The following is a 14,154-nucleotide window of genomic DNA, read 5'->3' as shown; positions in this document are numbered from 1 at the left end:
CTAACGCTTAGCTAACACTTCACATCCAAACGTCACATGAGCACAAAGCTCCTCTTGCTTGCACATGAGCCTCCGTACTCCATGCCGCCCTCCATGCCGCCCTCCATGCCGCGCTCCATGCCGCCCTCCATGCGGCCTGCTTTGGTGCACACAATACTGCAAGAATGACGAGACATACGTGTTACACTAATGAATAGAAATGTGACATTAATATGACAAGAATACATTTACTTACCAAAATGAAGTCACAATATTCTGGGAATAAACAGGAAACATCTTTAAAAAGTCATAATAGTACAAAGATGTCATTGGGATAGTAGAAGAAAAAAGCAATAATTTCAATAAAATGGTCATTTGAGGAGCACGAAATCATAAAACTAAAAGATTGCTATAAGATAAAAAGTATTTTCTGAACTTTTCTGCAAAGAAAAAAATGCATGAAAACGTGCTTATGTGCATATGCATTATGACCACATAAAAGGATGCAAATATTCCATATTAGAATGCTAATATTACAAATGAAAATGGTAACATGACATCATAAAACAAGAACAATGTGCAAAGATCAGACCAGGAGACAAAGCGAGTGTGTGCAAACTTGCAGCTTTAATCACGTTGTACAGTACCTTTTTATTATTCAACCCTCTGCTCCCCGATAAATACAATTCCATACGCTCTATGCTAATCAATATATTGGTATCCAAAGTTTGGGTGGACGTGGACCAGCGGACCACGTTCCAGTCCACGAGTCAAACTCGGCAGCTTATTGTCAACCGATGGAGTGGTGTTTTCTCCTTGATGAAATATTGTGGCCATATTGGATTGTAAGCTCAGGTGTGGGGGTCTTGGCGGCCCCCACACCAGGAAACCAGCACAGGAATGAAGGCACTTCATTTCAACGCAACGTCAGCAGGAACACAAAGAAAGCCAAAACCGAAAGAAAGCCAGCCACCCGAACTGGACTTTTTGGTCCGTGTTTGATAGAAAAGGAGATGTATGTACGTACTGGAGGTACATACTCTACGCTAGCAGAGTCCTTTCCACCCGGGGAGGGTGAGGGGGGGTCGGGGGGGTGAGGTGTGTGCTGCTACCTGCTCTTCAGGCTCTGTAAGAAGCTGTAAACATCCTCCTCCTTACTCAGGTCCTCAAAGATGGGGAGCAGCTCCAGCAGCTCCGTGTCGCCCATGTCATCAAACCAGGACTGGACCGGGACCTGAGGAGGGGGGACCCCACGCCCCCCAGGCACAGGTTATAGGGTGCCACTTTGCCACAAAGCAAAACAGGTACGATACTGTAGTACATATGCTAACAACTTATGTATTGTACCATAGTACATATGCTAACAAAGTATATGCTGTATCACAGTACATATGCTAACAAAGTAGATACTGCACTGCAGTACATACAGTATGCTAACAACTTGTATACTGTACCACAGTACATATGCTAACAACTTGTATACTGTTCCACAGTACATACAGTATGCTAACAACTTGCATATTGTACCACAGTACATATGCTAACAACTTATATATTGTACCATTGTACATATGCTAACAAAGTAGATACTGTACCACAGTATATACAGTATGCTAACAACTTATATACTGTACCACAGTACATATGCTAACAACTTGTATACTGTTCCACAGTACATACAGTATGCTAACAACTTGCATATTGTACCACAGTACATACAGTATGCTAACAACTTGCATATTGTACCACAGTACATATGCTAACAACTTATATATTGTACCATTGTACATATGCTAACAAAGTAGATACTGTACCACAGTATATACAGTATGCTAACAACTTATATACTGTACCACAGTACATATGCTAACAACTTGTATACTGTTCCACAGTACATACAGTATGCTGACAACTTGCATATTGTACCACAGTACATACAGTATGCTAACAACTTGCATATTGTACCACAGTACATATGCTAACAACTTATATATTGTACCATTGTACATATGCTAACAAAGTAGATACTGTACCACAGTATATACAGTATGCAAACAACTTATATACTGTACCACAGTACATACAGTACGCTAACAACTTGTATACTGTTCCACAGTACATACAGTATGCTAACAACTTGGACCCCCCTTCAGCGTCATGTGTTTTTCTACTGGACAGGAAGACGGAGGACTTACGGCGTTCTCGGGGTGGAAAATGTAGGAGGCAGGCGAGTTGTCGACGATGATGACCTTGCTGAGCTCCCGGCCCAGCCGGCTGAGGTCTTTGACATAGTTTCCTCTGTGGAACACACAGGATTCCCTGAAGAGACGAGCGCGGAACACCCCCCACCGGTCCAGGAGGTCCGCCACGGGGTCGGCGTACTGCCCACAACAGACATTTGGAATAAACCATGCGAAGAAGATGATGGGAGAGCGTCATGTGACTGCTGACCTTGGCGAGGCTGGCGGTGAAGAGGACACATTCAAAGAGCCCCCCCATCTTCTGCAGGAACTCATCCACGTGCGGCCTCTTCAGCACGTACACCTGAAAGCAGCATCAGCACGCTTACATTCTTCTTCTTCTGAGATATGGCCGATGCAATGGAGAGGTTTCCTGGGGCTCCAGCGGGTGGCGCTGTCCGTGGAGCAGACGCTGCTGCCAGGAGCAAGTAACCAAGAACAGGCTGAGATCCAAACACCCGAAGCCTATCCTGGATTACTTGAACGTGGTCGCAGCTGCACGTCGCACGTCGGCGGACAGAAGCTCGGACACGAACGTCAGCTCAACAACATCAACGCTAATCCTTCTGGAATTAAAAGCATGCAAACATATTTCACTTGTGGGACACTTCCTTCAGCATGACACACCGGGGGAGGGGGGGGGGGGGGGACATGTCAGCATCAATAAACTATCATTAACTATCATTTCCATCAATCATAATAACTAATCATAATTATCAATACACTGACCATTAAACATGTTTTATATGATACCAATAACCATTACAATAAGCAAATATAATACAAATATTTTTTTAATATACAAATATAAATAAAATATGCCAGCGTTCTGAGGTTACCTGATGAACGGTCCCATCAATCTCCACGGGAACCACAAAGTCGGCATTGCTGATGGGCTGCAGGCACAACAACAAAACCAGTAAGGAATGTCTCTGATTCTGGAACACGCTACAGCCGTCCCTCGCAATATTGTGGTTCACCTATCGCTCCCTCGCTATATCGCGTTTTGTCAGAAATGATGGCCGTCTATCTAGTCTATCTACTGTATCTGAATTACAAGTGGCGTGTAGTATTCTCGTCACTTGATGGCGGTAATGACACAAAACACTGCGACACGACCTTACATGTATCACTTATACTTCTATGCGTTTACAAGGTATATTTCCTACATAATTGGTATACATTACACATAGCTAGCTAACTCGCTAGCTTGCTAGCTAGCTAAGAGTTGCGCAATGCGATATAACAATGAATAATAGGAGTGTAAGTGTGATATATGAGTGTTATTTCATACCTCCAGGGCTATTTAATAAATCTAACTAGGAAAATCTTCCATTTCTATTCCCCGGGGTGTCCTGTGGGGAAACTTGTTGCGAAATGCAAACAGGAGTTGAAGCAGGATTTGATTTGACAGGTGGAGTTCTGTATTGCGGCCGGCAGAGGGCGCTGTTGCTACGCTACCATCCCGGCCCTGCTGCTGTCTCCTTTCAAGCGTGATGCAAGAGTGATCCAAGACATATCCATTGTGGTTCTGCTGATGCCAAACATGAGCTGGAGGCTCACCAAGGTCCCATGCAGGACAATCATGAGCGTTTTTATTCATTTCCTGACATCAGTCGTGGTGATCAGGAGCACAAATGTCACCTCTACCTCCGTGTTAATGAAAATACCGCTCCACAGTCTATAGAGTACACAGACTACATCATCATAATGTGTATAGGAGTGTTATGTAACATTTCTATTCCTGTCCACGGTGCATGGAGCGCTACACATCCACGTGTTCATTTGCGTGTCAGTGGATGCAAAAGCGTCTCAATAAGAAAAAAAGAAGCTGCAGGAAGCGCTGCAGGCTGAGTGTCTTTCTTATGCAAACATTTACATTTCACTCTTTGGGTAAAATCTAACTTCAGTCCTTGGGAGCACAGCCGTGATTTCATTTCAGACACTCCCTCTGAGTGTGTGTGTGTGTGTGTGTGTGTGTGTGTGTGTGTGGCCTCGTGCTGCTGGCATGTGACTGTGACTAATGGGTGGGCCCGGTACATTGTGTGTGTGTGTGTGTGTGTGTGTATTTCTCTGGCTTCTACGTGCATGGGAACGCTGTAAAACATCCCGCAGCGTCTATTCATCACCACCACCACGGCAAGGCTCATTTATTTGCTTACTGAGTGGAATTTTATGAGACAAATGGTGAAATCCTGATACCCGAAGCGACATTTTGTCTTGTAATGGGTGCTTTGAATGGTGATGATAACCATAGAAACTGGAAATGGAAGTTGATGTGGCGGATGCTAACGTAATTAGCATACGGCTTCCTATTGCGTGGAGGTCTGCGTGACTACTTTTATTGGACTATGTTGTACTCAACAGCGCTTGACTTCTTGTTACACTTATGTTAAAACATGCAACTTAAAACATTGTTGTGATGTTCTTCAGTACAGGAAACAAGAATATGTGTGTATGTGTGTGTGTGTGTGTGTGTTGCGCTACCTTAAAGGAGCTGTGAACGAGCGTCTCGTCCAGGTCGATCACCACGCAGTTCCTGCCATAGTCTGCTATACTGACCTCGGGCAGGAGGAACTTGGCTGGAGGCTGCAAGCACACACACACACGCGCACACACACACACACACACACACACACACACACACACACACACACACACTTGACTAAGTGACTCATGATTAACGAATGACTGATGGAGTGAAATGAAAAATAATGTGAGCATATCAAGCCGTGACCTGACTGTGACTGTGCTGCCTTCAGGGACAGCGGCGGAAAAGGAGAGACACTGAGGTTTTGTGCCAAAGGGGTGCCCAAACCGGCAGACGAGCAAGACGGGGGGCAGATGGTGCAGCCGTGGGGGCGCAGACACACACACACACACACACACACACACATGCAAAATTGGGTGATGTATTTATTTATGGATGCTTTTTGGAAAAGCGTGATGAGTGTGGGAGCCATGTTCCAAAGTGGCGAGGGACGACGGTTACGACGTCTCGTGACTTTTCCTGAACTTATTTGGCCCTTTTGAAGACTTTTCTCAATGACCCCCCCCCCCCATCTAAAAGCACTGACTGGCTTGTGACATAAAAACCAGACAAATAAGCGACAGAAGAAAGTTATTTTCTAAACATATTAGCGTCCATAACAACGTCATGTACGAGCGTCATGGCCAACGGTGCCAATCAGACCATGATGGCGTCTTCGGCCACCACAAATAGATCGCAGTCCTGTGGGAAACATGATCTACACCTGCAGTTCAGGTACCATCCAATTGTTATTCACTGACATACAAACAAGGAAAATATGTTTTTTTAAATTAAAAAAATCCTGCCCCCCAGTTGGATGGCCCCCGCCCCACCGTTCTTGTATAGTGCTTTTTACATAATCCTGCCTAGCAACCAAACAAACAGGGATGAAAACATAGCAGAGGTCAGAAGTGACTGCCCCCCCGCCCCCGCCCCACCAGAAAAGGAGTCAACATGCTCATGCAGTTGCTCACACAGCAAACATAAGGACGGGTCACAATCATAATACATAATAATAATAATAATAATAATATGAATACATACAGCAGGGAGGGGGGCAACTTGTACCTGGTCACACTGGAGGAGGAAGGAGAGAAGGAAACAAGGAGGCAAAAGGAACAATATTGTCATCAAGTAAGGGAAGTGGGGGGGGGGGGGGGGGGGGAGGTGCATGGCAGTAATAACAAACACAGCTGGACTGGACTGGACTGGAATAGTCTGGACTGGATGAGGCGGGGCTAGGACACAGTCATGTGTCCACAGATATGCTACAGGTAAAGGTGAGGGGCCAAGGTGATGTTATTTTTAGCTGCTTTCGTTTCACACATCTACAGGACACTGGAGTGAGCGTAATGGAACGCAGCCATCCATCACAGCCCCCACTTGGCAGGGTTAAGACGTGGTGGGCGCCGATAGAGCTGCTTTTGTAGGCCGAGGTAGTGAACCCCCACACAAAGACACACCTTGGGAGGACTGCCGTTCTCCTCGGGGGGCGGCGGCAGGGCGCGCGTCTTGTTGTTGGCGGGCGGCGGCTCCACGCGGTACTCATTGTAGTTGCGGAAGCAGCAGAAGAAGGGGCTGAAAATGCTGCGACTGCGGTGCTTCTTCAGGCTGCTGTTGGACTGCGAGACTGCAAGAAGAGCGAAGAAGGAAGGTGAGGGGCGGGTGACTCGAAGGGTGAGGGGCGGGCGACTCGAAGGGTGAGGGGCGGGCGACTCAAAGGTCTCGCTCACACCAACAGGTACACAAGGGACTACAGACACTGTCAGTAATCATTTCTATTTTTATTAAGAGCAGCAGGCCGAGAAATAGCAGGGCCCCCATGCTGCCCTTTGGACACCCCTGCCTGACATCAGCATCTTTAGGTCCCTGGTATAGATCTTAGGTCTATGTATAGATCTTTGGGGTTATGTCTTTATGGTATGGCGACGCTGAAGAGGCCTAGACGAGGATGTGCTCTAGCAAAGCGTCCAGCAAGCATCCGCACCAGCGACAAACATCTGGTTGGATGTGGAGGTATCTCCTACCACAGCAGGTCCAGCAGGTCCACATCATCCACACACCCTTAAAGGGCCTGTTGCCAACATGAAGTAGCCGCCACTGCAAGCTCCACAGCAGCCAATCACAGCCCGGCCAGCCTGTCACCTGACCAGAATGCTGACAAAGCCGGAAAAGGACAGAAAAAGCAGGAAATTCTCAGCATTCCTGACAGGAAGAGATAATCACCCCGTGACCTGCAGCCTGGACCCACGCCAGGATCAGCAATGGGGGGGTGGGGGGTTTTGCACACCCGAGGCTTATTGGTTTATTGTGGCATCGTGTATGTATACACCGTATGCTATATGCTATATACAGTAGCATAATTTATGTATACACCGTATGCTATATGCTATATACAGTAGCATAATTTATGTATACACCGTATGCTATATGCTATATACAGTAGCATAATGTATGTATACACCGTATGCTATATGCTATATACAGTAGCATAATGTATGTATACACCGTATGCTATATGCTATATACAGTAGCATAATGTATGTATACACCGTATGCTATATGCTATATACTGTAGCATAATGTATGTATACAACGTATGCTATATGCTATATACAGTAGCATAGTGTATGTATACACCATATGCTATATGCTATATACAGTAGCATAATGTATGTATACACCATATGCTATATGCTATATACAGTAGCATAATGTATGTATACAACGTATGCTATATGCTATGTACAGTAGCATAGTGTATGTATACACCATATGTTATATGCTATGTACAATAGCATAGTGTATGTATACACCATATGCTATATGCTATGTACAGTAGCATAGTGTATGTATACACCATATGCTATATGCTATGTACAGTAGCATAGTGTATGTATACACCATATGCTATATGCTATGTACAGTAGCATAGTGTATGTATACACCATATGCTATATGCTATGTACAATAGCATAGTGTATGTATACACCATATGCTATATGCTATGTACAGTAGCATAGTGTATGTATACACCGTATGCTATATACAGTAGCATAATGTATGTATGTATGTATGTACACACTGTATGCTATATAAAGTAGCATAGTGTATGTTGTATACACCGTACGCTATATGCTATGTACAGTAGCATAGTGTATGTATACACCGTACGCTATATACTATATACAGTGGCATAATGTTTGTATGCACCGTGTGCTATATGCTATATACAGTAGCATAATGTATGTATGTATGTACACACTGTATGCTATATAAAGTAGCATAGTGTATGTTGTATACACCGTACGCTATATGCTCTATACAGTCGCATAGTGTATGTATACACTGTATTGTATTTAGTATACATATACAGTACATTGTATACATGGTCTACATGTACGAAAACAAGATTGACATTCCAATATGTTTGTATTTCATGTGTTCACAATTAGAAGTATGAATGTCAATATTTTTGGAAATCACTCAATCATTCCAAAATAACATTCCAAAATAACAATCATTCCAAAATACATGAATTAATGAGTGAATGAATGACTGAATGAGTGAATGAATGACTGAATAGAGCGGCTTTGAAAAGGCCAGGAGGCCATCAGGACCTGCTTGAGCAGCCGTGCAGGTAAACAGGTCGCTCGCTGCAGTCGGACCTTTAATAATTCACATGGAAAAATACACACATTGTGTGTGTGTGTGTGTGTGTGTGTGTGTGTGTGTGTGTGAGGAGCGGCGCCTCTGGCAGGGATTCCAAGGCTATATTTGACCCGGCAGGACGAAGGGACCGGCGAGGGGTTGGCGTTGCTCGACCGCAGGCTGGGTCACACATTCTCATCCCGCCGCTCGGACAACGCCACCATAATCATGCCTACGTGTGTCCAAGACCACGCAGCAGCACAGCACGGGACAACTGCTTCTTGAATGCTGGCTGACACCAAGGAGATGATGGGGGGGGTGGGGGTTAACACCCTGAGAGCTGAGAGGGAGAATAACCATGGAGATGAGACGACTGTGCTGCCAGAGTTACGCAAGCAGACGCCGCTCACGTTACCTTGGCTGAAGGAAGAACTCAATGAGGCTTTTGTCTCGGTTTCGCTTCCTTTTACACTTGAGTGACAACAACTATGGATGAGACGATGGAGGCTTTACTGTATTTACCATTTCTACATTACAGAACACATTGATAGAATGTTGCCACATTCCAAAAATATCATTCCAGCCCGACGATTAAAGAGGAAGAAGTTGGAATCCAAGAAGAAAAAGTTGTGTTATGATATGATATAATGTGCCGGGATTGAACAGATGGGATCTATGCGTTAGCTGCGTCTCCTACGAAGAATGCGCCAGAAAGCTCCCAAATTATACAAAGAATCTTTTGCATCATTGACGGGTTCCTCCAACTTCAAACCGGAGCGGGAAGGCGTCAAACACGCAACAAAGAAGGAATCCATAAAAAGCCGCAAGGAAACCCCCGTCTCTGCTCAACTTCCAGGACAACACGGCGTCTCCTCGCACATCACAAACATTCTCCTCCTTTGAAGGAGCTCGGGAGAAAAGCATCAATATTCCATTGGAAAGAAGAAACGCTGCTCTTCAAAGCATTTTAGCGGAAGTGGAACTCCAGACTTAAGCTGAGCAGCAACCTCGTCAAGATACCGGGACGACCAGGAGGCACCAGGAGGAACCATCTCCACTGCAGGGGGGTCCAAAGTGTCAAATGTAAATGTGCCTGCAGCACTATTGACAAATAAAAACTAAATAAAAAATCTGCAATAATTTGAGAAGAATAGAGTCAAAACTAAGTGGTCATTTTCCAAGAATAAAGTCAGAATATTATGAGGAAAAAATTATGTCACTTTAATGACTAAGAATAAGTGATGGCTGTTTGATGTCATGTGTAAACAATGACTAAAATGAGTGTACTGTGGTGACTATAGGGGTGTTATGTCGTGTCTCCAGGGCTCTAATTATGTTAAAAAGCCTGTTTAGAAAGTGGTTTCTATGCTTAGATTAGAAGATTGAATCCTAGTGTATATCCCGGTCATTCATTCATGGTGGTCTTTAGTCCTAGCATATCTACACGTGTTGATTTTTACAAAGGACGCCAAGTTGCATCCTTTCATTTTTCTTGCATCCTTTCACCCTTGATGTAGACAATGAGTGTCAATCATCTCTGTTCACATCTTTATGTGAAAGTGAAAGTGTTGCCACAAGACACTGTTTGCTCTTTCCCCCATTTTTACTTGTGTGTTGTTTTTTTTGGAAGTGTATTTTTAGCATGCCCCCCCCCAGGCACGGCACTATTTGAAGAGATGCTGCCTACACCAGGAGGAATGGGACACCAACAAATAAACATCTCCTTTCCTCCTTCTGCTGCACACCTTGTTGTTGTTGTGGAAGCCTTCTGACGTGAAGACAAACATGGCTGCAATCCCAGCCCCGGATGTGGGCGGGCCCCTCACGGACGCTTAACAAGCTCATCAGTCACGCCGCCTCCGAGGGAACTACACCTTCTCTTCCTCACAGCCAGGTGGCGGGCACGGTGCCGGCCCAACGTGGACAAGACACGTCTGGGGGTGAGGCTAGGACCGACTGGACCTCCGTGGTGACCAAGACGGGACCATCCTTCAGCGCTCCTCTGCTGCCGAGGAGGCTGTGGGAACGTACGCCTGCCGTACGTGTGGTGCCGCATGAAGGACACGAGGTCATAACGTCAGCTCGCTGCTGCCCGCCAGACCCGACCGGGGTGAAGACGTCCTCCTGACCAATCAGAGCCGAGGACCTGCTGGCCATTGCTCCGTGTCAATTAGACCATTGCTCTATTTCACCCCCAAATCTCAACTATTTGAACTTTGACCTCAGCTACCTTAGCCACCTTGACGCAGCTTTAAATCAACAGAGAGCGTTTCACGTGCCCATGTGACCTTTGTACCAACTCCATCCGCCATCTTGTGTCAGATAGGCTTTCAAATCAATAGGTGGCTTGTTTTGGACTTAAGATCATCCCTGGATCTTTGAAGAGGGGCTGAAATCAATGCAGGTATGACCTTCCACCTCAGCGACCTCAACCACCTTGGAGCTGATACCCGTTTAAAAAATCAATAGCGTCCTTGCTCGGGCGCATCCTGACCCCTGGGAACATGCTCCTTTCATCTTGAGCCGGACCAGATTCCAAATCCATCGCCAACCCGAGCAGCTCATGTGACTAAATCACAGGGTGGATCAGCAAGACATCATCTTGGGTCAAACGTCTTGGAAAACCAATAGAGAAGGTTCAAGAACATCTCAGAAGCACTGTGACCAGAAGACCAATTGGTGTTGGACCTTGGATGACATATCGGTCCAAATCTACACGTTTCATCAAAGACAAAGCTCCACATTACGATTAGGGTCTGCCGTGGGTCCAGGAGCTAAAGGCTAAAGTGATTGGAGTAATTGGCTGATCCACTCATAGCGAACCGGGAGCCGACACAGCACGTAAATCCTGAGAGCCTCTTAAAGCCACCAGAGGACGACGCCAACGCTGAACCCATTGAGGGAGAAGCCTCACATTCCCATTCCGATAAAGGAGGAAAGGAAGCAATCACATGATCACGGCTTCACCGCACCTCGTCCATAATGCGTGGAGATGTCCCACCTGAGCTAAAGTCTCATGAAACTGCCCTCTAATGTCTTCTTAGCACATGGATGCTTGGGATGAAACCCATGCTAAAAATAGCCGTGTGGGTGTCAGTGTAGTGAGTCCCGGGCTGTGCTACTGTTATCTGTGTGTGTGTCTGTGTGTCTCTGTGTGTGTGTGTGTGTAAAAAGGTGTATAAAAGGTGAAGAATGTCTGTTCATCCTCGTACCTCCAAGAGCCATGCGGTGACCGGTCCATGGAGGTCAAACTAAACCATTACGGGCCCGTTTCTTTATCTCCCATAAAGTGGTCTTTGTGTTAGGTTTTAGTTGCCTTCATGCTGTCCGTCATCCCTCGCAATATGCTGGTTGGATTACCGCTCTATCACGGTTTGGCAAACGCTCGTGAATAAATGGTTGACTTGATTAGTCCCAAAATAATAAAATTAAAAAGCAGATTCTGACCACTAGACGTCAGTAATGTACTGAGACAAGCCACTAGATCAGCATAGCACCGCATGTAGTCAGCCACGGCATGAGTGAAAATAACTTCTCCCATTACGTGTGGAAGTGGTAAGTTTTGGCTTCTATGTCCTTCTACCCCATGGCATTTTAAAGCCTTTCTTAGGTTTAGAATACAACAAATGGGAGGCTGGCTAGCTTGCTAATGGTTAAAGCCTCGCCTGTCCCTTACAGTTGAGCAATACGGTGTGAAGAAAGAAAAAGGCGCGCAAAGGTGACTAGAGCGGTCTTATTTCATGTCTACATGGTTTTGATAAAGATCGTATGGATCCACCATGAAACTTGGAGCCATCTCCCCCTTTTGTAAACTCGTATGAAAACAATGCTTTGAAAGAAACTAAGGCCGTGCTTCCTGGTTGATGTCTAACGTGGCGTATCATGGCTATGTTGATGATGATGATGATGATGATGGCGACTGGCTCATGTGGTGCTGAGCAGAGGGTGATGTCGGAAGGTGACCTTTCTATGTCACCCGGGGCGGACTAGAAGAGGTTCGATGTGACCTCCACGAGACCCCACCGCTGCGGGGTCAAGGGCGTACCTTTTGGGGGGGGTGAAACGTAGACAACAAACGCGCCGTGCATGCCAAGATAAAAACGGCCAGTGGGAAACAGAGTGTGTGTTTAGTGCAGATTAGAGGCGGGCAAAGTTAATGAAAAGTGAAAAGCTGCCTCCAACTGGCAGAGGATTTGTCACTGATGGCATCAACACATGATCAGGTCCAGGGCACAATAATGTGCTTCACTAATCCACTGACAGTTGTTGGGGGGGTAGGGAGGGAAGGAGGAAGGGAGGGGGGGGCAGCGACTGCAAGATTTAGCATCAATATCACCTCAGCTGCTTTTATTTTGAAAGCTTTGCTTGCATGCATCTGGTACTGCTACTACGATCAACAATGCATGCAACAAACACTTGTGCACGTCATACAAGCCGTCCTTTGCTTTTTACGGCTACAGAAGTCCTGTTGTGTGACGGATAAGCACACCAGGGCAGAAAGTCCACCCCCCCCCCCCCCCCCCAAGACGCGAGAGAACATCACCCACAGCACGCAATGAGATCTACAGTGGTCTGAAGATCTGCAACAATGGAGGTGTACCGTCCTGTTATTGCAGTATCCCGTGTCCTCTGCACCGAGCTCCCCCCCCCGACAAGACACCCAAACACGGAGGAAGCATGGTAGGGAAGAATAAAACATCACGTTACCTTTGTCGGGACTCGAACAAACGCTCTCCTCCTCTTTGGGGTTAGCAAGCTGTGTAATGATGGACGTGTTGTCCATGGAAACGAGCCGTGGTGCACCTTCAGGCTTCACCGTGTTGTTATTCCTTGGCGAACATGACTGCACACAGACGACTACACGTCCCAAGAGGCTTTGCGCGGCAGACGGCTTGCTGCATGACACGGTGTTGGCGCTCGCGATGTCGTCTGTCCACAGACGGCCAGATGTCCGACCTGGAGGGGGACAAGCAAAAAGCGTCTGTCCCGCGTCCGCTCCGCACACTGTGACATATAGTACCGAGGAGCACCTCCAGGGGGCGCTGTGCCGCCATACTCGCGGAGACACGCCCCCTGGTAACACCCACTGTCTTGGAACTGCTGGATCAATCAGGATATAATACACGGATCATATGTGATCATCATAATTATATTGATCAAACCGACTGTGGTTATTACAATCATTCTTGTTATTGGCGATTATTGGCAATATTCTTATTATTGGTAATGCTAATGTATTGTTAGCCAACACCATCAATACTCAAATGACTTAATTTGATATAGTCCTTCATATTTCACATGCTGTATTTATGTTCAGCTCCAGTTACCGTTATTTTATTGCAAAAAAACATTAAAAGTAATTAAATATATTATTAATTTACCATATTTTTAGCCAGTACCTGTCATAATTTCTGTTTTATATATTTATATTATTACTAATTTAAATACAAATATTCAGAAATAATAATGATGAATAATAGTAAATAATTAACAACTATATTCAACATGAAATCAGTGGTGTGGCAAATAACAAGCACGGTCACGGTTATACCTTATCATTTGGGGCCTTATAGAACTTATCATGAGTCAACCTTTCAGAAGGCTGGAGCCTACATTAGCCGCAATGAGACACTTGGAGTCTTCAAGGCTTCCTCAAGAACTTTGCCCCCAAGACAGACTTAATCCCGTGTTTACATCACGTCTGTCCTGCCCCCATCATCATCATCATCATCATCATCATGGTGGTGTACCTAG

At 45.7% G+C, this 14,154-nt stretch overlaps 2 protein-coding genes across 2 annotated transcripts in view; both read right to left on the bottom strand.

Moving 5' to 3' along the window:
- Positions 1–1,062: 1,062 nt before the first annotated feature.
- Positions 1,063–13,252, bottom strand: ctdspla (CTD (carboxy-terminal domain, RNA polymerase II, polypeptide A) small phosphatase-like a). The gene is made up of 8 exons (XM_058060344.1): positions 13,108–13,252; positions 6,213–6,379; positions 5,794–5,826; positions 4,707–4,808; positions 3,059–3,115; positions 2,431–2,523; positions 2,175–2,360; positions 1,063–1,213 (listed from the first exon to the last, which is right to left on the bottom strand). The coding sequence occupies exons 1-8, from the start codon at positions 13,181–13,183 to the stop codon at positions 1,088–1,090; spliced, it is 840 nt and encodes a 279-aa protein (XP_057916327.1). The 5' UTR covers positions 13,184–13,252; the 3' UTR covers positions 1,063–1,087.
- The window catches only part of zbtb47b (zinc finger and BTB domain containing 47b), a 34,535-nt gene continuing 33,590 nt past the window's right edge, over positions 13,210–14,154 (bottom strand). The window contains exon 14 of the mRNA XM_058060338.1: positions 13,210–13,356. The gene's annotated coding sequence lies outside the window, so the exon portion shown is untranslated. The remainder of the gene's footprint in view (positions 13,357–14,154) is intronic.

The sequence above is a fragment of the Doryrhamphus excisus genome, chromosome 21 (assembly GCF_030265055.1).
Source record: "Doryrhamphus excisus isolate RoL2022-K1 chromosome 21, RoL_Dexc_1.0, whole genome shotgun sequence".
In the NCBI taxonomy this organism is placed as follows: domain Eukaryota; kingdom Metazoa; phylum Chordata; class Actinopteri; order Syngnathiformes; family Syngnathidae; genus Doryrhamphus; species Doryrhamphus excisus.
This window is presented reverse-complemented; position numbering and strand designations above follow the sequence as displayed.